The sequence below is a fragment of the Chrysochloris asiatica genome, unplaced genomic scaffold (assembly GCF_000296735.1).
Source record: "Chrysochloris asiatica unplaced genomic scaffold, ChrAsi1.0 scaffold00034, whole genome shotgun sequence".
Lineage (NCBI taxonomy): Eukaryota > Metazoa > Chordata > Mammalia > Afrosoricida > Chrysochloridae > Chrysochloris > Chrysochloris asiatica.
The window spans coordinates 18389350-18415403 of NW_006408552.1; the positions used below are offsets into that span (position 1 = coordinate 18389350).

Below are 26054 nucleotides of genomic sequence, written 5' to 3' on the forward strand. Positions count from 1 at the left end.
TGCCTGGCCAGGGAAGCGCCAGAAGTCGAATCTGTTCCTTTATTTTTATCATGAGTAGATGTTGAATTTTAATCAAATGCTTTTTTACTTTAAATATTGAGATGATCATATGATTTTTCTTCCTTGTTCTGTTAATGTGAATTCAATTTGTTTTCAAATGTTAAATCAGACTTGCATTTTCAGATAAACATACTGGGTTTATTTGGTATGCTTCTGTTCTTGATGCTTAACTGGGTTTGCTAATAAGTTGCTTAGGGATTTTATATCTGTGTTTGTGAGAGTTTGGCCATTGTCTTCTTTTCTTTGTCATGGTTCCTTAGGTTTGGAGGGCATGATTTTCACGACTTATCAAACAGGCCAGGAGGTTTTCGTTTTCTCTTTTCTAAAGTGATTGGTCTAACCCACGGCCATGAGTCAATTCCAACTCATAGTGACCCTGTAGGACAGGGTAGAATTGCCTTCTAGAGTTTCTGAGGCTGGCAATCTCTACAGGAGCAGGCACTTCGTAGTATTTCTCCTTTAGATGTTTGGTAGACTCCACTTGTAGAGATCATCTAGATTTGTGGTTTTCTTTTGGTAAAATTTCCTATTTGAGACTTAGTTTCTTTCAGTACTTTTGGAACTATTAAGATTTCCCTTTAAAAAAATTTTTTTTTCTTGCTTGAGGTACACGAAGTTTGTTGCTGTTGTTAAGTGCCGTGGAGTCAGTTCCGACTCATAGCGACCCTATATAGGGTTTCCGAGGCTGTAAATCTTTACGGGAGCAGAAAGCCTCCTCTTTCTCCCGTGGAGCAGCTGGTAGTTTCAAGTTGCTGACCTTGCGGTTCGCAGCCCGATTCCTAACCAGTATGCTACCAGAGTTATCTCTGTTTATTTTTTTAAAGACTGCCCACTTTATTCAAACTTTAAAAATATATTTGCACAATGTTGTTCATGATACCCTTTTATGCAATTACTTTTTGTAAAATTTATATTTTATCTCTAATGATTTCCAGTTGTTCATTTGGTTATTCTGTTTTTCTTGATCTGTCTTATCAAGTTTTATCCGTTTTATTAGTCATTTAAGTGAAGCAACATTTTGTTTTCTTGATTCTGTACAGTATGTTTTGTTTTTCACCAGTTACTCTTTTTGTACTTATAATTTCCTCCTCTCTTTGGGTTTAATTTGCTTAACTTCTTGAGTTGTAGATAGGTAGATAATTGGTTTTTTTCTTTCTACTCTAATGAATTCATTTGTCGTTGCTAAGTGCCATTAAGGCAGTTCCTACTCATACAACCCTGTATAGGGTTTCCAAGAGTGGCTGATAGTTTGAACTGTTGACCTTGTGGTTAGCAGTCCAGTGCTTATCCTTTAACACTACACCAGGACTCCATGAATTTAAGGCTATAAATTTAGATGGCTTCTATAAACTTTGATATGTTTTCATTATCATTCAGTTCAAAATGTTTTGATTTTTTTCTTGACCCATGGGTTATTAAAAAATACACTCTTGATTTCCAAACATTTGGTGATTTTTTTTCCCTCTTATTATTGATTCCTAGTTTAATTTCACTGAGTTCAGAGATCATCTGAAATGTACTGAGAAGTGCCGTATGGGCCTGTATACATTTTTTTAAGTGACTCATGCATAGTAGAAAATAACATGTGTCCTGCAGTTGTTAGAAGTTGCTTTGTCCGTATGCGTCTATCCAGCTAGCCAACCACCCAACCAAACAGTTGCCATCAAGTTAACACTGACTCATGGTGCCCCCATGTATGTCAGAATACAACTTTGCTCCATAGGATGTTCAGTGGCTGATTTTTCTTAAGTAGATGGCCAGGTCTTTCTTCTGAGACACCTCTGGACAAACTTGAACCTTCAACTTTTGGGTTTACAGCTGAGTGAGTTCTCCATTTGTACCACCCAGAGATACCATAAATCTGCATTATCAGCACTTTACCAGAATGCTCAAATTTTATGTAATTTTACTGATGTTTATCTTTTTCTCTCAGTTCCTGAGAGTTGTATTGAAATCCCTCAAATTGTGGCTCGATTTCTCCTTTTCGTTTTGTCAGTTATTGCAGTTTATTTGGATTCTATTTTATTGTTGTTGTTGTTAAATGCTGTTGAGTTGGTTCCAACTCATGGTGACCCTGGGTTGGGTTTCTGAGGAGTAGCTGGTGAATTTCAACCATCAACCTTAGGTCAGCAGTTTAGTACCTATCCTGTTGTTGTTTTTAATTGCCGTCCAGTTGGTTCTGACCCACAGTGACCCTGTATAGGGTTTCCAAAGAGCAGCTGGTGAACTTGAACCACTGACCTTGTGGTTTAAAGCGACTTTGCAATCCAGCACATTAGCCCACAGCACCACATTTATCCTATAGCGCTATTTTATTAGGGGCATATACACTGAAATTTATTATCTTCCAGGTAAGTTTAACCTTTTATTATTATAAAATGTTCTTTATGGATTCTTTTAATCTTTAAATCTCCTTTGTGTGACATTAATACAGCTGTGCCAGCTTTTTAAAAATATGTATATAGCATTTGCAAATTTTACTTGTTCACCTTTTATTTTTAACCTTTCTTCATTATTTTACTACAGCTGTGTCTTGTATGAAGACAAGTTTTGTATATATTCTCAGTCTTGGGTTTTGTGTGTGTGTGTGTGTTGTTGTTGTTGTTGTTTTACCTTACCTATGTAATTTAGTTGCATTTATTTTAATTAATGATATGTTGTTGTTGTTGTTAAGTGTTGTCAAGTCTGTTATGACTCATAGCGGCCCTGTATAGGGTTTCCGAGGAGCAGCTGGTGGGTTTGAACTGCCTACCTTGAGGCTGTAACTGATCTTGCATTCCAGCCCATTATACTGCAGAGCTCCATTTGCTTTTAAATTAACCCCCTTACTATTTGCTTTCTGTTTTGATTGTATTCTTTTATACCTTGCATCTAGAATTAAGGCATTTGTTTCTCCTTTCCATTTCCCCCTTTCTCCCATATCTTGGTAGTATGCATTCTCTTTTGTAATCTTCAGTCACTAATTTGGTGATTGTAATATGGCGCTGTAGGATCAACACTGGACTGTGAGCCACCAAGTCAGCAGTTCAAATCCACCAGATGCTCCTCAGAAACCCTATACAGGTTTGCTGTAAGTTGGAACCGACTCAGAGGCACTCAACAGCAACAACAATACACATATTTAGCTTTTGTGTCTACCCAAGCAAGGACTTAAAATTCTTTGCAGCAATTTAACTCTTGTCTCATGTATAGGTTATTGTTGTTAAGTCCTTAAGTGAACAACTTCAAAAAGTTCATGAAAAAATGAATTTTTTCCACCAACTTATTGAAACTCCCTTATATATGTTACATACACACACTTTTGAAAACAGATCATTGTTGTTATTGATTTCATGTATTGATTTACATTTGCACATTGTTTGTTACACCCTTTTTTTTGTTCTGACATGTGGGATCATTTCATTTTGCCTGCAGAGTACCTTTTCACATATGGGGTGTTGTGTATGTGTGTGTGTGTGTGTGTGTATTAGGAGTGTGTTTATTTCACTTTTAATCTTGAAGAGTATTTTTGTTGGGCAATGTGAATATATCATTCCATTGCCTTCTGACTCCCATTGACAATGCAGAAATGAGCCATCATTTTACTGTTGCTTCTGCAATGTTAATCTGTCTTCCTCCCTCACTTGTTCCCCAGCTCCTTTTATTTTTGTCTTTTTATTGAGGTTATATAAATGTCCTTTTAGATTTATTAACATTTTAAAAATTAATATATAGTTTTGTAGAATAATTTTCAATTTACAGAAAAAAAATGAGCAGATAGATGTACAGTTGACATATTATCTGTCCCTCCACCTTCACCCTTCACAGTATCTTTCCTATTGGCCTTTGTGTGGATGTCTGGTGTAATCATTAAGATAATACTGATGTATTATTATAGCCAAGGTCCCTAGTTTACATTGGGGTTCAGCCCTAGTGCTGTATAATCCTATTGGTTTTGACACATGCGCAGTGAGTACATTTACTATGCAGTTGTTGTTGTTGTTAGGTGTCATCAAGTAGGTACTGACTGATAGTGACCCTATATGCACAACAGAATGAAACACTGCCCGGTCCTGAGCCAACCTCACAATTGTTGCCACTCTTGAGCCCATTGATGGCTGCCACTTTGCTAATCCATCTCGCTGGGGGTCTTCCTCTTTTTCTCTGACCCTCCACCTTACTAAACATGATATCCTTCTCCAGCGACTGGTCCCTCCTGACAATATGTCCAAAGTATGAGAGACGAAGTTTGACCATCCTGGGCTCCAAGGAGCACTCTGCCTGCACTTTTCCCAACACAGATCTGTTCGTTCTTTTGGCAGCCTATGGTACTTTCAATATTCTCCAACACCGTAACTCAAATGCATCAATTCTTCGATGGTCTTCCTTATTTACTGTCCAGCCTTCACATGCATATGATGTTTTTGAAAATACCATGGCTTGGGTGAGGTACACCTTAGTCCTCAAGCTGACATCTTCATTCTTCAACACTTTAAAAAGGTCTAGTGCAGCAGATTTGCCTACTGCAATATGTCATTTGATTTCTTGACTGCTGCTTCCATGAGTGTTGATGGTTGATCCAAGAAGAATGAAGTCCTTGACAACTTCAATCTTTTCTCCATTGATAAGAATGTTTATTGGTTCAATGATGAGGATTTTTGTTTCTTTACATTGAGATGTAATCCATATCAAAGGCTGTGGTCTTTGATCTTCATCAGTAAGTATTTTAAGTAGTACTATGCAGTACTACCTTTATTTTCTGTAAGTGACTATAGAAAATTGCTATTATTTCTTCCTCAAATGTTTGATAGAATTCACCTGTGAGTCCACATGGTACTTTGGTTTTTTTTGCAGGCGATGGTAGTGGTTGCTGTGAGTTGCCTTTGGGTTGCCTCAGACTCCTGGTGACCTTGTGTGTAACAGTAGGAGGCATTCCACAGTCCCATGTCATCTGCATGATCGTTGGTAGGTTGGAGTTTGTTGTGGCCTCTGTTTTGTTAATCCATCTCCCACAACACTTCCCTCATTTCTGCTGACTTTACCCAGCTTGGTGTCCTTTCAGTAGTGGATCTTTCCTAATGGCATATCCAAACTAAGCAAGATGAATTCTCTCCATCCTTGCATCTAAGGAGCATCCTGGCTCTACTGCCTCGTAGGCTGATTTTTGCAATCTTCTGGCACTCCTTGGTACTTTCAATAGTCTTTGCCACAATCATAGTTAAAGTGCATCAAATCTTCTTCAGTCTTCCTTACTTATTGTCCAGGTAGTATCACAAGGAAACTGGACGATAAATAAGAAATATGAGGTGACTGATAGTATCATGACTTGGGTCAGGCACTCCTTAGTTCTTAAAGTGACATCTGTCCTTATGAACACTTTAAAAAGAGGTTGTTTGCAGCAGGTTTGCCCAATGCAGTATGCCATTTTAATTCCTTATCTCTACTTTGATGGGTATTCATGTTGATCCAAATAGAATGAAATACTTGACAATTTCAATTTCGTCATCATTTATCATGATGTTGTTTTATCAGACTAGTTGTGAGGATTTCTTCACTTCCAGATATAATCTATACAGAGGTCTGTAGTCTCTGACCTGCATAAAAAACGGCTTCAAGTCATCTTTATTTTTGACAACCCTGGTGTAACATTGTTCACATTGTCCAGCTTCTCTGATTATTCTGTTCAACATGCAGACTGAATAAGTATGCTGAAAGAATATAATCCTGCCTCACACCCTTGTTCTGTTGGAATGGCTGCCTCTAGGACCTAGGTACAGGTTCCACCTGAGCACAATGATGTGTTCTGAAATTCCCATTATATGCATTATTTTCCATAATTCATTATGATCCACACAGTCAAATGCCTTCTCAAAGTTAATGAAACACAGATAAATACCTATTTGGTATTGACTACTTTTGTCCAAGTTCTGTCTAACATCGACAATGTTGGTAGATATACAGTGAAGTTTTGTATACTTATCTATCTTGCATCTTGCTACTTTGCCAAAGTCATATGTTAGTTCTACTAGCTTTTTTGTAGATTCATCAGATTTCTACATGATCAGTTTTGCCATCTGAGAATAAATACAGTTTTACTTATTTCATTGTAGAAATCAAACAACAACCAAAAAAGGAAACCCACTGCCATCGAATGAGTCTTGTTTCAGGAGCTTGTATGTGTTACAGAGGAGAACTGAGCCCCTAGGGTTTTCTTGGCTGTGATCTCTTTTTTTCTTTTAAACTTTTTTCTTCCGAATTGAGTGAGGGTTTACAGAGCAGATCACTGGGTTTACATTCAACATGTAATTGCTATCCCCAATTAATATCACATGTCCCACTCCCTCACTGTGTTTCTTGATTCAATTTTTCTGAACTTTGTTTTTGGGTAAATGCTGCCCTTTTGATCTCAAATGGTTGGCCATTCTATAGTGTGCATATCTCATTAGTGTTTTTGTCCACCCCATATATCTAACTGGAGTCCTGGTATGTTGCTGTGGGTTAATGTGCTAGGCTACAAGGTTGGTTTGAACCACAAGGTCGACGGTTCAAGCTCACCAGTTGCTCTTTGGAAACCCTGTACAGGGTCGCTATGAGTTGGAATCAGCTCAATGACACTTAGCAACTACAACAACAATACATATACCTATCTATATTGCTTTGCTGAAAAATCTATGGTGTAGCCTTGGGAATGAGTTCAGTTCAAGACTTGAAGAGTGACCAAGGGTCATAGTTTTGGGGTTCTACCAGTCTGTATGGAGTCCTGGTTTGGCACGGTGGGTTAATGCGCCAGACTGCAAAGCCATTTGAACTGCAAGGTCAGTGGTTCAAGCTCACCAGTCGCTCCTTGGAAACCCTGTATTAGGGTCACTACGGATTGGATCCAACTTGACGGCACTTAACAGCAACAACAACAACCAGTCTGTATCTGACCAGTAAACTTAGTCTTTTTTTTTTTTAAATGATTTTGAGTTTTGTTCCACATTTTCTCCCATTCTATCCAAGACCATTTAATGTGATCCCTTCCAGAGCAGTTTGTAGTGGTAGCCTGGCACCATCTAGTTCTTCTGGTTTCAGGATCATGGAGAGTGATACTCACTTGTTCCATTAGTCCACTGAACCAATTGTTTCCATGTACCTTCAGTTTTCACCAGTCTTCTTTCATCTAGACAGAGAGAAAGCAACAGTTGCAGCTTAGTTGGCTGCTCATGAACTTTTAAGATCCCAGTTGCTACTTGCCAGAATAGAATGTAAAACAGTGTGTTTGTGAACTGTGTTACCCACTGTGCCCCTCAAGACTATGGCCATGAGCCTTCAGGTCCAGTGGCTCATTCCATCATTGGCTTGATAATGTCTTCTAAGAAGTTTTCATAACTTTGTCCTGTGTATGCTCTACCATGGTCATGTTTATATTTACTGCAAAGGTAAATACCCATGTACAGGTATCCTCCGGTATACTGCCATGCTCCCTCCCACATCCATTCAGCCTGAGTGTCTGTCCATGCATCTACCTGGAGCTCACTGTGCTTGCAGGATTGTGTGTATAACAGTATTTACCTCTGTTGCCTTTAACTCTGGCATTCCTTCTGGTGTCTTTCCACGCCTCCTTCATTCTTTCTGGCTGTAATCTTTATGGAAGTAGGGCTCCAAGCTATTCTCTTGCAGTAACACTGGATGGTTCAAAGCACCAACCTTTTGGTTAGCATCCAAACACTCAATCATTGCGTTGCCAGGGACCTTCATTCTGATTTATTTTCCTTCTTTGTCCTATATGACTGGAGTAGTTAGTGATGAAAGTGGATATACATTCTTAGTTGCTCCTGGTCCTGATTCCTAAAGGTGTTCTACTATTAAGTATGATGTTGTTGTTGTTGTTAGGTGCCATCAAATCAGCTCTGAATCACAGTGATGCTGTGCACAGAAGAATGAAACATTGCCTGGTTTTACACCATATTCACAATTGTTACATTTAGCCCATTGCTGCGGCCACTGTGTCAATCCATCTTGTTGGGGGTCTTCCTCTTTTTCGTGGACCCTCCCCACTTTATCAAACATGATGTCCTTCTCCAGGGACTGGTCCCAATTCGCATGTCGCTGGATTAGATTTGCTAACATTTTAGTTAGGACTTTTGCTGTGTTCCTGGTGTGTACTGATTGGTCTGTAGTTTTCTTTTCAATTAATATCCTGTGTGGTGTGTTATGCTGGCCTCATAGAATACGTTCCCTTTCCTTAAAATTTTTTAGAAGCGTATGTGCAGTTTTTTGGTATTAATTTTTACTTAATTATTTGATAGCACTTATCAGGAAAACAATATAGGACTTAAGTTTTTGTTTTGGGAAGCTTGACACTTTATTTTCAATATCTTTTTCTTCTTGAGTGAGCACTGTTAATTATTATCCTTCATTGAAGTTGTCCGCTTCATTTCAGCCATTGAATTTACTGGCCTGAAATTGTTCATTATATTCTGTTATCTTCTTGTACCTGTGGAGTTTCACTGCTTTCATTTCTGATGTTGGTGATTGTGTCTTCTTTCTTCTGTTTTCCTGATCAGTCAGGCTGCAGGTTTACCAATCTTATTGATCTTCTCAAAGAACCTGCTTTAGTTCATTGATCTCTCTTTCTGTTTTGTTGATTCCTGCTTTGACCACCAAGATTTCTCTTCCTTTTGGTATACTTTGAGTTCAATTTACTCTTCTTTTCCTAGTTCCTTAAGGTGGAAGCTGAGCTTATTGATTTAAGATCCTTCTTTTTTAAGTACTGCTTCGGCAGGATGCTATAGATGCTGATATACGTTATGTTCTCATTTTAATTAGTTTTAAATATTTTTTGATTTCCATATTGATTGAATGTTATTTGGTTCTAGAAAACTTGGGGATTTCCATGGATTTTTCTTTTAGCAATTTGTAATTTCACGGCACTTAACAACAGCAACAGCAACCAGCAACAACCCAGAGAATAAGGAGCCCTGGTGGTGCAATGGTTAAGTGCTCAGCTGATAAACAAAAGATCTGTGACTTGAACTCTCTAGCCAGCCTATAGGAAAGAGATGAAACCATCCGCTTCCGTAAAGATTGTCTTTGTTATTGTTAAGTATTGTCAAATTGGTTCTGACTCATGGCAACCTTGTATAGGGTTCCTGAGGAGCGGCTAATGGGTTTACACCACTGACTTTTGTGGTTAGCAGCCCAGTGCTTAGCCTACAGCGCCATACCAGGACCTTGGAAACACTATGGGGGCAGTTCTACCCTGTTTGATAGGGTAACGATATTCAGGATTGATTTGATGGCAACAGGTTTGTTTCTGGTACCCAGAGACCATTGTATTGTATGAGCTGACGCTTTTGACCTAACTGAGGCCTGTAAAGTTCAGAAGATGATCTGTCTTGTTTAGGTCAGTCAGGTCAAACCCAGTTACTGATGTGTTGTTGCTGTTGTTGTGAAGTGCCACCCTTAAGTCAATTCCGACTCATAGTGACCCTATGGAGCAGCTGGTGGGTTTGAACTGCTGACCTTGTGGTTTGCAGTCCAGTGCTTATACTACAGTGCCACACTAGGACCTCTGTTGTTGTTAAGTGCCATCAAGTTGGTTCCAACTCAGCAACCATGCATAGAGTTTTCAAGGAGCAGCTGGGGAATTTTAACTACCAATCTTGTGGTTCAAACTGACCTTTGGGCCAGTGCTTTATCCCACAGAGCCATACCAGGACCCCTAGGCCACTTAGAACGACCCCACTGATCACTGAAGCAGTTTTCGTTCTCTGTAGATTACATCCAGGATAACTTCTTTCTAGCTGTGTCCTCAGGTTCACTGATCTTTTCTTCTCCAGTGTCTAAGCTGCCATGTATTCCATGCAGTGTACTTTGTATCCCATACATTCGTAATTTTCACTGAGACATTTAATGTTTCTTTTTTATCTTTGATAGCTTCAACTTAATTTTTCTTTTTAAACATATGGAATACAGTTAACTTTTGTTGCCCACGTCTGTAAATTCTAGCATCTCTGTCAGTTCCCAGTTTCAACTGACTGATTATTTTTACAGCTGGTCACGTTTCTTTCTTCTCTGTGTGCCTGGTAATCTTTGTTGTTTGTTAAGGCCATCTAGTCGGTTCACACTCATAGCAACCTTGTATAGGGTTTCTAGGGCTTTTCAAATCTTTGCAGGAGCAGAAAGTCTCATTTTTCTCTGTGAGAGCTGCTGGACATGGCAAATTTTGCTTCTTTGGGTGTTGGAAGTTTTTGTGTTCCTATAACCACTGTTGATGTTACTTTGAGAATATAGTTCTAGAAATTTGGAAGACAATTGAAACACAACTATCTGGTCAACTAATTAGAAGAGATCAGTATTTGTGTCCATTCCAAAGAGAGGTGACCCAACAGAATGCAGATATCATCGGACAATCTCTTTGATATCCCATGCGAGTAAAGTTTTGCTAAAGGTAATACAGAAATGGCTACAATCATACATCAACAGAGAACTTCCAGAGGTTCAAGCCAGATTCAGAAGAGGTTGTGGAACGAGGGATATCATTGCTGATATCCAATGGATTTTTGCTGAAAGCAGAGAATATTAGAAAGATGTTTACCTGTGCTTTATTGACTATGCAAAGACTTTCGATTTTATGGATCATGACAAGCTATGGACAACATTGCGAAGTATGAGTATTCTGGAGCACTTAATTGTGCTCATGAAGAATCTGTACCTGGACCAACAGGCAGTTGTTCAAACAGAACATGAGAACACTGAATGGTTTAAAGTTAAGAAAGATGTGCAACAGCGTTGTATTCTGTCACCATACTTATTCAACCTGTATGCTAAGCAAATAATCTGAGAAGCTGGGTTCTATGAAGAAAAATGTGGCATCAAGATTGGAGGAAGGCTCATTAACAACTTGTGACATGCAGATGATACAACCTTGCTTGCTGAAAGTGAAGAGGACTTAAAACATTTACTGATGAAAATCAAAGAGAACAGCCTTTGGTATGGATTACATCTCAATGTAAAGAAAACAAAAATCCTCACCACTGGACCAATAAACAACATTCTTATCAATGGAGAAAAGATTGAAGTTGTCAAGGACTTCATTCTTCTTGGATCAACTATCAACACTCAGGGAAGCAGCAGTCAAGAAATCAAACAACGTATTGCATTAGGAAAATCTGCTGCACAAGCCTTTTAAAAAGTGTTGAAGAGCAAAGATGTTAGCAGGACTAAGGTGAGCCTGACCCAAGCCATGGTATTTTCAAAAACCTCATATGCATGCGAAAGCTGGGCAGTGAATAAGGAAGACCGTAGAATTGATGTTTTTGAGTTATGGTGTTGGAGGAGAATATTGAAAGTGCCATGGGCTGCCAAAAGAACCAATAGATCTGTTTTGGAAGAAGTGCAGTCAGAGTGCTCCTTGGAGGCCAGGATGGCTAAACTTCGTCTATCATAGTTCGGACATATTGTCAGGAGGGACCAGTTGCTGGAGAAGGATATCGTGTTTGGTAAGGTGGGGAGGGTCAGAGAAAAAGAGGAAGACCCCAATGAGATGGATTGGCCAAGTAGCAGCATCAATGGACTCAAGTATGGCAGCAGTAGTGAGGTTGGCCCAGGATCGGGCAGTGTTTAGTTCTGCTGTGCATAAGGTTGCTATGGGTTGGTACCGACTCGATGGCACCTGACAGCAACAACAACAATATAACCACTGTTGATGTTACTTTGAGAATATAGTTCTGTTACTTGGAGTCAGTTTGAGCTGTCCTGGTCTTGTTTCTTTGATTGGTTATATGTACTGTGTCTGTTGATGAGGTCAGCTGTTGGTTAGGTGTGCTGTGTCTAGATCTGTGCAATCTAATTATTCCCCCCTAGATAATAACAATTGAACTAAGGTCAGTGTTTCAAACCCACCAGCTGCTCCTTGGAAGCCCTGTTCAGGGTCACTGTGAGTCAGAATTGACTCGATGGCTCTAACAATAGTGACAACTGAACTAAGAGGTTATCCTAGGTCATGCAAACAGTTAAATGTTCGACTACTAGCTGAAAGGATGGCAGTTCAAACCCACCCAGAGACACCTTGGAAGAAAGGCCTATTTGCTTCCAGAAGGTACGAGCCTTGAAACCCTATGGAGCAGTTCTAATCTGTACACATGGGGTCGCCATGAGTTGGAATCAACTCAAGGGCATCTAACAAGCAACACTGTCCAATAGCAATGGTTTTAGTCTATTTTTTCCTGGCACCATTTGAACAATTTAATTTCCTATGATGCTGTGGCACCTCCTTGGGTGTTGTAAACCAAAGCACATTCAACTGTTCACTAAAAGGTTGGAGGTTCAATTCACCCAGAGGCACCTTGGAAGAAAGGCCTGACAATCTGTTTCATGGACGATGCTAAGGAGCATCTTCTTCACACACACTGGCTGTACTGAGTTAGCCTTGTTTCCATGACAGCTACCGCAGCACCACCCGAGTGAGGCTTCTGTGCCCACTGCCTGTGAGGCCAACATCTTCCAATTCCAGCTGGTGGGTGCCCAGTACTATTTTCCCTCACCCTTCAGGGTGAAACTTGCATGGGTGGTTGATCCTTGAGGGGTTCTCCAGGCTCTGTGACTTGGCCTCCATCCTCTAGTTCCCATCCTGAGGAGGGCCCAACTGAGACCATCAGGGGTAATGTTACAGCTGAGATCTGGGACACTGTGAAGGAGATGGAGCAGTGGTGTTGGCACTGTGTGCCAGGTCTGTATGCCTGGCACCCTAGTGGAGAGGGAGTGGGCACAGGGCAGACAGTGAGAGACGAGAGGAAATATCTGAACTCTGGCCCACAGCTGTGCCAGCTCTGCAGACTCCCATGTCCAAGATTAGGCTGGTAGCTTCTAGGTGAGGTCCTTGCTCAGAGTGTGGGGCTGACACGATTGGTGTCTGTAGGCAACCATCTGCATATTACTTTGCCTGTGACCTTGGACAGCCACTGTTAGATGGAGCCTGGAGCCGACAGGACCCGACTTGGGGTTCAAGGGGTGGCAGCAGAGGCATTGAGGGTCTCCTTGCAGCAAGTTCATGAGCAGGCTCTTCTTGAGGTGGGTGGTGCAGCTGCAAGGGCGCAACCCGTGAGAGTGCACGGGACGGACCCCACATGCAACAGGACTTCCTGCTGAGCCTGGGGGTAGACTTTGGGGACTGGTGGCCTGATTGAGGGGTCCTGGAGGGCTTGTCTGCCAGCCAGGGTAGCATCCTGCTTTGGTTATGTGGGTGGGAGGAGGTTGGCCCAGTAAGCTCCAAGGAGGAGGACAGAGAGTCTGCAGTTTTCTGCTTGGCTCCCTCCATTCGCTCTTCCTCTGGTGCTTCAGTGTGATGGGGGAGGTGCCTGGGAAGGACTTGCAGCTATTTATGACCGCACACTTCATTTTCTTAAGGAAAGAATCCTGGTGTGATCAGGAGTTGAGTGGAGGTGACTGTGGCTGGTGAGGCGGATTGTGGAGGCGGGGGGAGGGACACAGTGAGGATGTGCCTGGTGCTGGGCGACCGCCCGCCAGGCAGCCAGTCAGCATGTCCCCAGACAGCGGGCGCTGGGCTGGAGTGGGCGGCCTGAGTGTGAGTCAGGCTGGCAGCGTCGTTGGGCCTTAGCTGGGGGCCAAGCCTCTTCTGGGAATACAACAAAGTGTGAGGGACAGAGAACACCCTGCTGGGATGTTCTGTTCAACCTAAGGCCTGTGGTTCCCCAGCCACCCCAGTGCCAGCCCGATTGGGAGGTGGTGGCATCTCCGTCCACCCCACCCCCACCCCTTGGGCCCTTGGTCTCTCCCATCAGCATCTCCAGTGCTTGGGAAGGCCTCAGAGGGTTCCTGGGTGGAGCTGACCCGTGTCTCTTTCCCTATCATCCTTTCTCAACTGTGTGCTGGGGGTAGAAGAAGAAATTAATAGTGACCTTAAAAACGCTTGTCAGAATGGTGACGATGATGACAATGAAACACCTGGCAGAGCCGGCTCAGCACCTGAGGGCCTGTGGGAGGCTGCGTGCAACTTACTCCTTCAGCTGAGGACATGGAGGTTCAGCGAGGCCAAGCCGCTGGATAGTGTAGAGGCCGAGTATGGAGCTGGCCCCCAAGATGTGGTATATGTGTGCATGTGTGTCTCAAAGAGTGAAGGGCGCCTATTGAGAGGCTGCTTAAGACCTGTGTGCCTCACCCATACCCCTTCAGGGGATCCTGCCTTCTCCTCTCTCCCCACTCCCCTTCTGTGGGCTATGGGGGCTCTGAGCCTCCAGGGGCTGTGGTCCTGCTGCCCCAGGCCTGTGAGTTGGCTCTGGGTCCTTGTCTCTCTTCTCTAGCCCCAGCCAGGCCTGAGGTTGGGAGCCCTGGGCATTTGTTCCATTTGTGCCCACAGGAGAGTGCTGGGGCAGGTGTGGTGGGTCCCCATTATACTTGGGCTGCTCCATTCAGAATACCTGTGTCACTGGGGCCCATCAGCATACCTGGGCCTTCTACTTAAGAGGGGATGCTAATTTTCACATCCTATGCTGATTGCAGATACAATCACTGCCTTCCCACTGCTTTCCTGTCTGGTGCATACCTAGGTGCTCCCTCCCCCATGCATGGTGGTCTCCACCACAGCATTACTCCTGCCTGACAACACCTTGTCTAGTTCCAGGAGCCCGCAGGTTGGTCCCCAGGCCCTTCCCCACCGGGCCTGCCCTTGACATCTGCCACATGCCCACGGCCCCTCCCCCTCCTGTAGGAATGTCACATAGCCACATGCCCCAGTTGGCATGCCCATGCCCTCAGAAGGCCCATTGAAAATTGTGGGTGTTGGTTGGTTTTGCTGTAGCAACCCAAGTTTGATTCCCAGCCAGTGTACCTCATGTACAGCTGCAACCCATCGGTTCTTATGATGCTGAACAGGATTCCATGGAGCTTCAGAGTAAGACAGATGAGGAAGAAAGGCCTGGTAACCAACTTTGAAAAAATCAGCCACTGTAAACCCTGTGGACCACAACAGCCCGATTCACAACCTATTGTGGGAACCCTCCATGTGGGCTTCATACCTCTGTGCCTCAGTTTCCTTCCCTGGAGTGAATGCCCAGCCTCTTGATGATTGCCTTGAGCCTGTCTACAGGCTGGCAGCCTGGCCTGAGTGGATGCACCCACTGAAACCCATCGTGTGTGTGCATGGGAGACAGACCCCTTGCTGCTCCGCCTGCCCACAGGGTACATGTCTGCAGGCACCGCTGAGCTGCCGACAGAGCCCATTCCCACCCAGTGTATCTGAGGCTGCCAGGAATCTCACTGGGGCTTGAGGGGATGAGCCTTCCTTGTCTGTTTCTGGCAGTCCTGGCTGTGCCCTGGGAGCTCACCCTCCATCTTTTCCCTGTTAATGACTCGCTTCTTTCATGAGGCCACTCAGCAGGCTGAGGACTTGTTCACTGAGAAAAGCTCGATTTCCAACCAAGTAGATATCCTTAGGACAGCAGTGAAGACAGCAGCATAGCTTTTGGAAGCACACTTTAACCCATATTAGTCCTGGTGTGCCACTGTGGGTTAATGCACTGGATTGCAAGGTCAGTTTGAACCAAGGTCAGCGATTCAAGCTCACCACCTGCTCCTGGGAAGCCCTATACAGGCTTGCTATGCATCATAACCAACTCAACGGCACTTAATAACAACAACAATAGATAAATAATCCCCTTAAGGTTCTTGGAAAAGCGGGCCTAACAAGTTTTAAAAAACAACTGCTGTCAAGTGTATTCCCTCTCATTGAGACCCTGTGGGACAGAGTAGAATGACTCCACAGGTTTCCAAGGCTGTATATTTTGGTGACAGCAGACTGCCAAGTCTTTCTCCACAGAGTGACTGATGGGTTTGAACCGCCAGCATTTCAGTTTGCAGTGAAATGCTTTAACCACTGCACGACCAGGGCTCATTCTGAGCTTGCCAGCTGTATCTCTGACTTTGGTGTTTGAAATTGATGCTCAGATGTCAGCAATCTGCAGGCTGGGGATGCTTGTCCAGACTCCTCCACCAGCAGCCGTATCCCCTGGTTCGCCATTGGTTGGTCTTGCCTGACCCTGGGTGCTCAGCCTCCAGTCCCAAGTGTCTGTCTTCATAAGCACAAAGCAGTGCCCTCTTATCAGTGTCCTCGCTGAGCTTCTGTTAATCAGGAGATGCACTTTCTGCTGCTGACAGATGGGACTGCCCTGCACCCAGGAGGAGCCCACCAGGGACATGACTGGCGGATCCCGTCCCTTTCCAAGTTCGTGGGTCCTCAGGCTCTTCTGGCCCTGGTCTGTGCCTCTCTGTTCAGGGATCAGTCACCAGCATTTGCTGAAGTGCAGATGGAGTGAACTTTCCTCGAGCAAATCTGTCGTTAAAAAACCATTATCCAATCAGACCGTCACTGCTCCTCTGCTGGGCTGCTTCAGAAGGAGCAAACAGGGAACTTTTCCACGTGGCTCGGTGTCTCCATTGCCCTCGGAGACGTGACAGGGGAGCCTGGTGCAGGGCGACGTGCGGAGATTTACTGATCAATAAGGGAGCTGAGCACCACTCGTGTGAGCTGGAGGCCCCTCCCTGGAGTGGCGCCAACACTCTGGCAGAGATGGCTTTGGTGACTCCGGTGACCAGCTCAGGACGATAAAAGTCAATAGGAAGATATAGGATTTCAATAAAATTATGACACTCAATAAACCTGCCTGCAAAAACACATTTTCTGCAGATAGGTGGTTGGTTCCAGTTGGATGTGTAACTTTAATATTTCACTTATTAGACTTTTTGTCATCAACTGATTGTGCCATCCAGGTGGTGGGAGGGAAGAGGCTCATGCAAGGGGGCTCCAAGCCCCTCACCAGACTACAGGATATTCTTATCTCCTTTCAGGGGTCTGGGCGGCAGGGATGGGGGAGCCTGCCAACCAGAATGTTGGAGGTTTGAGTCCGCTCAGAGGCACCTTGGGAGAAGGGCCTGCTGATCTACTTCAGAAACATCAGCCATTGGAAACCTGGCAGAACACACTTCTCTGGCACCTGACATTCAGTGGCTCATTGCCAGTGAGAGTTGATGCCCCAGCATCTGGTTTAGGCATGGAGAGGGGTGGGGCATGGCGCCAATGCCTTGGAATGTTGGGGGTGGGCTTGTTCTTGCTAGCGGGGAGAGAGGATGGCAGAAAGCAGCTGAGGCCAGGGTGTAGTGGGCCTCAACTTACAGAAGAAGGGGGTCCTGCTGGTCACTCAGATCTCCTGAGTCTCTGTCAGTTCAGTAATCTGCTCTTCCCACTGGTCCAGTGCAGAGCCACCAGAAGGAGCACTGCCTTCAGGCAGGACTGAGCAGTAGGTAGGGACAGCCTCCCCACTGCCCCCTGCTCTAAGTGCAGCTGGGATGGGAGAGATTAGTTCTTCAGCTGAGGCCTAAGTTGTCTCTGGTCTACACAGCCATCCTGTGAGACACAGCTCCTCAGATGGGCATGCCTGGCTCATCTGGTCGTTCTGAGCCAGTTTAGGGCCCTGGATCATTTAAGGCCCTTCCCCCGCACCCTCAAGCTTTCCAGAACTGATCCACATTAGGCAGTACTCTGAGCTCTTGAGGACCATGGGCAACCCTCTGCTGACATCTGTCCCTAGACCATAAACCTGTACCCAGGCACCTGTCCCCAGCACCATGATGTCCCACTGGTCCTGACCACCCTGTCTGCCCACAGGAGCGGGACGGCATGCGAGCCATCCTGACGTCCTACGACAGCGAGCTAACACCAGCGGAGTACTCACCACAGCTGACACGCCGTATCCGCGAGGCCGAGGACATGGTGCAGAAGGTGCACGCCCACAGCTCCGAGGTCGAGGTGAGTGGGCCGCTGGCTTGAACGTCTTCCTGCCTAGGCTGTACACCCCTCCCTGGCCCAGGGTATGTGCATGTACGTGTGTGTATGCCAAGGTCCCTGCTCAGCAGGAACACATCAGGTGTCAGCAGAGATGTGATTCCACCTCCAGAAGGTCTGAATGCAGCACCAGTACCCTGAGTGCCAACCCCACCCCCCCGCATGGGGATGCACTGACTGTGTGACCCTGAGGGGTTAGCATTCAAATCAAAGGATCCTGGCAGTAAAGTGGACTTTGTAAGTTATGTAGTGTGAGGGACAGTCGTAAAGGGAAATGCATCATCCTGGGGAGGGGCTGTGCTGACACATGCTCAGGGACTCGAGAAAGGGCGGTATTCCTCACCCCTGGCCTGCATTCTCACCTGTGTTGGGATGGGAGAGCTCTGGCCACCATGGGATGGTGTTTGGGAGGGCCAAGACAGGAAGGCCTGAGGACCACAAGTGATACCACAATGAAGGGAAACAACCTCCAACTCCTCTGTGTGGAGATTGGGGTGGGAGACACTCCCAGCCTGGGATAAAGCCCCCCAACTCTGTGGGGGCTGGTGTGGGAAATTCCCCCAGCCTAGGAAACAGTCTTCCACTTTTCTGTGTGGGGATTGGGATGGGAGACACCCCTAGTCTGGCAATAGCTCCCCATTTCTCTGTGGGTGCTGGGGTAGGAGACACCCCAGCCTGGGATGTACCCCCCCCCCACACCTCTCTGTAAGGACTGGGGTGAGAAACACCTCCAGCCTGGGACACAGTCCCCTATTTCTCTGTTTGGGGATAGGGAGGGATATACACCCAACCTGTGACACAACTCTCCACTTCTCTGTAGAGACTTGGGTGGGGACTCCCCAAATCTGGTATACAGCCCCCCCACTTCTCTGTGTGGGAATTGGAGTGGGAGATACCCCCAGCCTTGGATACAACCTTTCACTTAACTGTATGGAGCCTGGGGGTGGGAGACACCCCCAATCTGGAAAACAGCCCCCACTTCTCTGTAAAGAGACTATGCCCCAACCTGGGGTACAGCCCTCTAATTCTCCATTTGAGCCTTAGGGTATGGGACACCCCCAGTCAAGAGCAAACCTGGAGAGACAACCCATCAGGCTGTGGTCCCTGGGTGTTCCTGGGCTGCTAGCCAGGTGGTCTGCCCCAGTATCCACTTCTTACGTGCCTGGATAAGTAGGAGAGGAGCTGGCAGTCGGCCTGGGCATACAGGCTCACTGACAGCCTCTGCTGACCATGTCCCAAACAGACTCCCCTCCTGGTTAAAGGTGAACCCACCGTTCTGTGAGATCATTACAAATAGTAGGGCGCTAATCGCTGTTTCATTTCTGCCCATTTGGCACTGTATGAATCATTAATGAAGAGAGATGTGGGGCCAGGCTCCCTCTGATACTTACCCTCGTCCTGAGCATTTTTTATGCTGAGAGATGGCTCCTGTCTGGGTGCACCATATGCGCTCCAGTCGGCTAATTGTGGGCCGACAGTTTTGGCATATCACATGCCATATGTTCTGAGTGTCTGCACACCGGGACAATCAGCATTATCACCATGGCAGCCTCACCAGGGCTGCACATCTGTCCCTGGATAGGGCCCTCAGCCAGGGTATTAGTGCAGCCCATAGGCATAGGCATGGGGCTGGGGGGTGGGGGGTGGCACACATGCCTACAGGGGGCGCACACGTCCATGACTCCTGTGGAGACCACTTGGCCTGATTTGGCTGGCTGCCCCAGTATTAACACTGATGGCCCTGTGTCCTTAACCCCAGCCAAGGCAGAGATCATGAAAGGATAGATAAGTCCATGGAGGGGTGGTTAGACAGATGGACAGATGGTTGGATGGGCAGGTAGGTGAGGGTAGATAGATGGGAGGCTGTCTGTTTGTCTGTATGAATGGGTGAATAAGCAGGTAAATGAATGGGTGGGTGGATGTGTGGATAGGTCAGTAATGGGTGAATGGATGGATCAATGGGTAGGTGGGAATGGTTCTTCTGTACACACTTGAGTAGGTTGGTTCATAAATGAGTGGGGGGCATGGATGGGTGGATAAGTGAATGGAAGCGGGGGATGGATGGATGGGTAAATGGACAGAGGATGAATGGATGGATGGACATGCAGGTAGGGATGGATGGCTATATGCCTGGATATATGGTTGGATGGCTGTATGGTTGTATATATGTATGTATGGGCAAGTAGATGGATGGGTGGGTAGATGTATGGATAGGTCAGTGAATGGGTGGATAAACGGGTGGTGGAAATGGTTCTTCTGCACATACTTGAGTGGGATGGTTGATGGATGAGTGAGATGTGCATGGAGGGTAAATAGGTAAATGGAAGGGTGGGTGGGAGGGTGAACATGAATGTGTCTTCAGCACACAGTTGAGTGAGTTGTTCAATAGATGAGTCAGGGGTACATGAATGGATCGGTGGATGGATAGATGGATAGATAGATAAATAGATGGATGAGTGGGTCGATGGATGGATGGATGGGTGGGATGGGTTAGTAGATGGATAGGTGAGTGAGTGAGTGGGTAGACACGTTTGTGAATGATTCTGCACACATTTAAGTGGGTTGGTCGATGGATGAAGGAGGGGTGTATGAATGGATCAGTGGATGGGTGGGTGGATGGATAGATGGATGGGTAGGTGAGTGAATAGATTGGTGCGTGAATAGTTCTTCTACACACGTTTGAGTGAGTTGGTTAATGAATGAATGTGTGACTAGGTGGGTAGATGGGTCACTAGATGGATGAGTGAGGGGTACATGAATGTATAGGCGGGTGGGTCAATGGATGGATTGGATGGATAGATGGATGGATGGATGGATGGATGGATGGATGGGATGGGTCAGTTGATAGATGGGTAGCTTTTCTTCTTGTGACCCAGGCCACCATGACCATTGTCTTTGTTAGGATTAAATACCTTCTCCAGGCCCTGCTGTTCCTTCTCCCTAATGTCCTGAGTCTCAGAGCCTGGTGGCTGGCCCAGGACTATAGCTGTATCTTGGGCAGTGGTCTTGAGACCCTCCTGGATCTGAACATTGTGACTGCCCATTCCTGTCCACCACCAGGCTCTGCACTTGATCTCTGTAGAGATCAAGATCTTGCTCGCTCAGACAGTTCTGCCCCATTGAGGATGAATTGTACATTTAACTCTGGCAGGACCCTCATCTCTGCTTCCTGCTACTGTCTCTGATCTGGGAGCCAAGGGGACCTGTTTCCCGTGCCCTGACAGGTAATCAGAAGCCACTTCCCTTTAAGTGCCTGAAATGAGTCACTTCTACCTTCAGGAAGCACCAGTAATATCTCCATTTGGTTTGCTCTGGTGATTGGCTTTTGTGCTAGCTGGAGTTCTGTCCCTGGATCCCTGAGTTCAGAGACCCCAAGTCTGAAGTAGACGACAATGTGAGCATCTTGCTCCCCACTAGGTGGCAGCAGATAGGACTGCTGGTCCTACTTCTGAGACAGGTGTGGAAGGACACAGCATCAGTATACAAGCTGCCCCTGAGGAAGCCCTGGAGAGGGACGTCCAGGGGTGTGTATGGTGGGAGGAGGCAAACTGAGTTGCTTTGCCTCTCTCTGTATCTTCTTAGGAGTCCCTGGGTGGTGCAAATGGTTAGATATTCCACAACTAACTAAAGGTTGGAAAGAAAGGTCTGGTGATGTAAATCTGGAAAATCAGCCACTGAAAACCCTGTGGAGCACAGTCTGCTTAGCACACAAGGGATTGCTGTGAGTAGGAGTTGGCTACATTGCAAGTGGTGTGCTCTCTCCTGCCCACCCCAGGCCCCCTTCTTGTATCCTCTCAGCCTGTATTGGGAGGGAGGGTGTTCTCAGCCACCACCTCCTGGTCCAGTCCCTCACTGACATAGGAGTAAGGCGCTCAGCTCAGGGTGCTGAGGATCTGGGTCTATACTGGAGATGCCCTCCCATGAGTCCACAAAGGTGAAGTCAGGAGAAGGGAATAGATGCAGTGTTGCACTGCCGGCCCATGGAGACAGCCACCAGCTGTAGGTTTGAATGTGCTCTGTTTGGGTTCAGAGTACTGTCCTTGTTCAGGTTGGGAAGATCACAGTGAATCTATCAGGGAGACAAGAGACAGAGAAAGCTGGCACAACTCACTCTCAGTCCCAGCAACTTCTATGAGAGCTGAGTTCTGTACACACTTGAGTGGGTTGGTGGATGGATGGATGGATGGATGGATGGATGGATGGATGGATGGATGGATGGATAGAAGATGGAAGGAAGGCTGAGTTCTGTACACACTTGAGTGGGTTGGTTGATGGATGGATGGATGGATGGATGGATGGATGGATGGATGGATGGATAGAAGATGGAAGGAAGGCTGAGTTCTGTACACACTTGAGTTGGTTGATGGATGGATGGATGGATAGAAGATGGAAGGAAGACTGAGTTGTGTACACACTTGAGTGAGTTGGTTGATGCAAGGATGGATGAAGGATGAAAGAGGGGTAGAGTGGTTCATGAGCCGTCATGCACACTCTTTTTGTTGGTTTGTTGATGGTTGAATGGGAGTGCATGGGTGGATGCTCAGATGGGTGAATAGGTGGGTGGGTGAGTGGATGCACGGATGGGTGAGTGGGTGGGTGCATGGATGCTTGGTTACATAGGTGAATGGGTGGGTGATCGGGCAGATGGGTAGACTGGTGTGAGTGCATGGATGAGGGAGTAGGTGAGTAGATGCATTCGTGGATTTTCTCATTCAGTAACTACCCGCTGAGCACCCACTCTGTCTGGGTAGTGGGGACACAGCAGGGAGTGCCACCATGAAGGCTCCTCCCCTCATGGAGTTGACATCCAGTGGGGAGCATGTGATTGGGTGACATCGAGTCAGTTTTTGCCACCAGGTGACAGAACAGAACTACCACCTCGTAAGGTTTCCTGGGCTGTCTTCTCTATGGGAGCAGATGGCCAGGTTTTTCCTCCTGTGGAGTCATTGGGTGGGTTTGAACCACTGACCTTTTGTTTAGCAGCTGAGTGCTTAACCATTGTACCATCAGGGTTCCTAGAGTATATGGGGGACAGGGAGATGACAGGACTCAGACAGGGGAGGGAGTCCTGTGTGGGTTGGCTTCCCTCCGTGTGTCTGACAGGCAGTCCTTTCTCCTGTGTGAACTGCCCGGCAAATCCGACTCTGGCAGTAGCCCAGGCAGCCAGGACCTTGGGGAGCCTGACACCCTGCTCAGACTACACAGCGGGTGTGGCAGGGATGCAGGCCTCAGTCCCCAGCCTGTGCAGCTTCCCCACCCACTGTGCCCTAGGGGACAGACTCTTGCTGGGTTCCACTTGGCATTTGGCAGGGACTCCTTGTGTGGTGCTGTACAGTAAGCATCGGACTCGAATCTTAAGGTGGGAGGTTCAAACCCACCAGCTGCTCCTTGGAAACCCTGTGCAGGGTCACTATGAGTCGGCATCAACTCGATGGCATGTAACAACACCACCAACACCTGTTGTGGCAGGCATGTCTGCTGCTCCACATCCGCGTGTGACCACCCAGGTGATCCCTTCTAGGTGGACCTCAAAGGGCTCTTGTGTGCTGTGCTCACCCAGCTGTCACTGTTGGGGCATTGAGGGGCTCCCAACCTTGTGGGCAGGACCTAGTCCACAAGGTCATGCACTAGCCGGTCAGACTCCATGACAGGCTGCCCTGAGTTTTAGATTGGGGAGGGGGGCCCATCATCTCTGCTCCTGTCTTATTAAACAGCATTTTATGTATCAGAAATGGAAAACCACCTACATTTGGTGAGTTTTAAAAGCTCCTTCCACTACTTGTTCGGCATTTATTACTTAGCATCCTGTATTGACCCACAATAAAAGTTATGTAACTCTATAGAGCTTATTTGGTAAGGGTTCCTCAGGGCTCCCTGAAAGCAAGCAGTCACTTTCAACTGGGGTGTGGGCTGAGTGGGGATGGTGGGCTGTGTGTAGAGCAGGCAATGGGTGGGTATGGCTGTGTGTGGTGGGCTGGGATGTTGGGGCATGGCTTTGTAGAGGCACAGGCTGGGGAAGGAGCAGGAACCTGCTTGTCTTATTAGCTCTTAACAGAGCAGAGGATGGCCAGGTGCTTTGGGGGGGGGGGGGGGGGAGGTGCTGACTCTCAGATGGTAGTAAGAATATGCCACTCCCCTTCCTGCCCTGCTGGTGCCTTGGTGGTCCAAGGGGCCTGAGAGAGCAAAAACAGTGTCAGCCAAGCTGGCATTCAGGGTAAGTATTTGCTCTAGTTCTCCCTCTCTGCCTCCTCCTTTTCTTTTCCTCTTTTCTACCCTGTTTTCATCCTTCTCGTCTGTGTTGCCCTGTCCCGACTGTCTGTGCCCATCTTTCCCCTTTCTGCTCTTTCCACTCTCCCTAGTCGGAGTTTCCTGCCTTCTCTAATGCAGGCTTTGGCTGACGTATTCTGCAAAGGGCCAGGTAGTGACTACATGAAACTGTTGATACATCTATCCTCAGCAATTCATTCTATACCTTTTACTGGGATGCAGTTAAAATCTGTGTGCCAATAAAACTTTATTGACAAAAGCAGGTAGCCAGGCTAGATTTGGCTCTGGGCTGTGGTTTGCCAACCCTGCCCACCCTTCTCATCCTGCCTACTGATGGGAGAGCCTTCCTGGTCACCTTTGACTAGGACTGCACAGAGAGGGCTCGCTGGGTTACCAGGTCTGGGCTGCCCGAAAGGCAGACACTGAGGCCACTGTATGCAGAGTCTTCCTTGTTGGCCTTTGTTCACACTGTGTGGGAAGTGAGGACTCTAGCTTGGTGGGGTGATGGTTCTCTGCCTCAGGGGCCATGTGGACACAGGGAGTTTGGGGGCAATTGTGTCATGTCTCGAGGGGCCCTGTGAGCATGTGGAGTCTGGGATGATGGTTCCATGTCTCAGGGGACTCTGTGTGCATGGGGAGTCTGGGTTGCCAATTCCTCACCTCAGAGGGTCCACTGGTGTGGGGATTTGAGAAGCCCATTTGTTTTTCCAGAGCTGTTCCCTCTTACCGTAGAGCGTAATCAGTCAGTTCTGATGTGGAGCATGTTCTGTTCCAGCAGAAACATTGCAAACTGGAAGTGTCGAAACGGGGGAGTCCCAGTCGTCCCTCACTGCGCTGATTTATTTAGTCCACGTAATAGCACGATTGCAGAGGCCGGCCGTACCTGAGCTGTAAATACGCAGCGTCCTTCACGTCACTGCAGCGTGCTGGCCCAAGCTGCTTCTCAGTTGATTCAATTAAAACATTATGGGTCTGCAGCCGCATGGAAGCATGTGGAAAATCCCAGTCTAAGGTGGCAGTGAGTCTGAAATCATTTCTCTTCCCAGCTCAGGGACACTAAGTATTTTGATATTCTGTTTCCCTGCCCCTGGACAGTGCAGTGGGATATGGCCCTGGAGCTCAGCCATCGTCTGTGAGCACTTGGCCCCAAACACAGTCTTGTTGTTTTATTTACAAAAGTGTTTATATTCTCACCACTCTCCTTCGATGAAAAGCCTGAGGGGCTGCCCTGTGAAAATTCCAGAGTAATCCAGTGAGAAACACAACCACTGTGGATTCAGGAAGTGGGTGTAGGGCAGCAAGAGAAGGCCAGCCCCTAGTGTTTGTATCCGAACAGGGTCTGGACCTGTGGCAGAAGAGACCTGGGCAGCAGTTGACCCAGATTGAGCAGGGTGTTCCCAGCATGCAGAGCTGAGACTTGGGTAGGTCCTGAGGGCCTGACCCTGGTATCCCCTGGATCCCAAGGGCAGCAACATGGAGCCTTTCTCAGGAAGAGCATCAGCTACTTTATGGAGCACTGGTGGCACGGTGGGTTAAGCATTGGACTACTAACCTAAAGGTCCGCTCCATGGGAGAAAGGTGAGACAGTCTGCTTCTGTAATGATTTACAACCTCGGCAACCCTACAGGGCAGTTCTACTCTGTCCTACAGGGGTCACTGTGAGTTAGAATTGCATCAGCGGTGATTGGTTTGCTTTGATTTTTTATTTTAATCAGTTGACTAGGAACCCTGGTGGCACAATAATCAAGTATTCAGCTGCTAACTGCAAGGTTGGCTGTTCGATCCCACTCAGTGACTCAGATAGAGAAAGATCTGGCAATCTGATTCTGCCTACTGATGAGTCGGGATTACTAAGGGGTCCTGAAGCCACTTGTACATTAGGGCACTGTGTCATCAGGCAGCAGCT

At 46.6% G+C, this 26054-nt stretch overlaps 1 protein-coding gene across 1 annotated transcript in view; it reads left to right on the forward strand.

Moving 5' to 3' along the window:
• Positions 1-26054, forward strand: part of MAD1L1 (MAD1 mitotic arrest deficient-like 1 (yeast)) — a 361165-nt gene that overhangs the window by 187667 nt on the left and 147444 nt on the right. The window contains exon 11 of the mRNA XM_006859789.1: positions 17705-17845. Coding sequence (XP_006859851.1) covers positions 17705-17845 — 141 coding nt within the window. The remainder of the gene's footprint in view (positions 1-17704; positions 17846-26054) is intronic.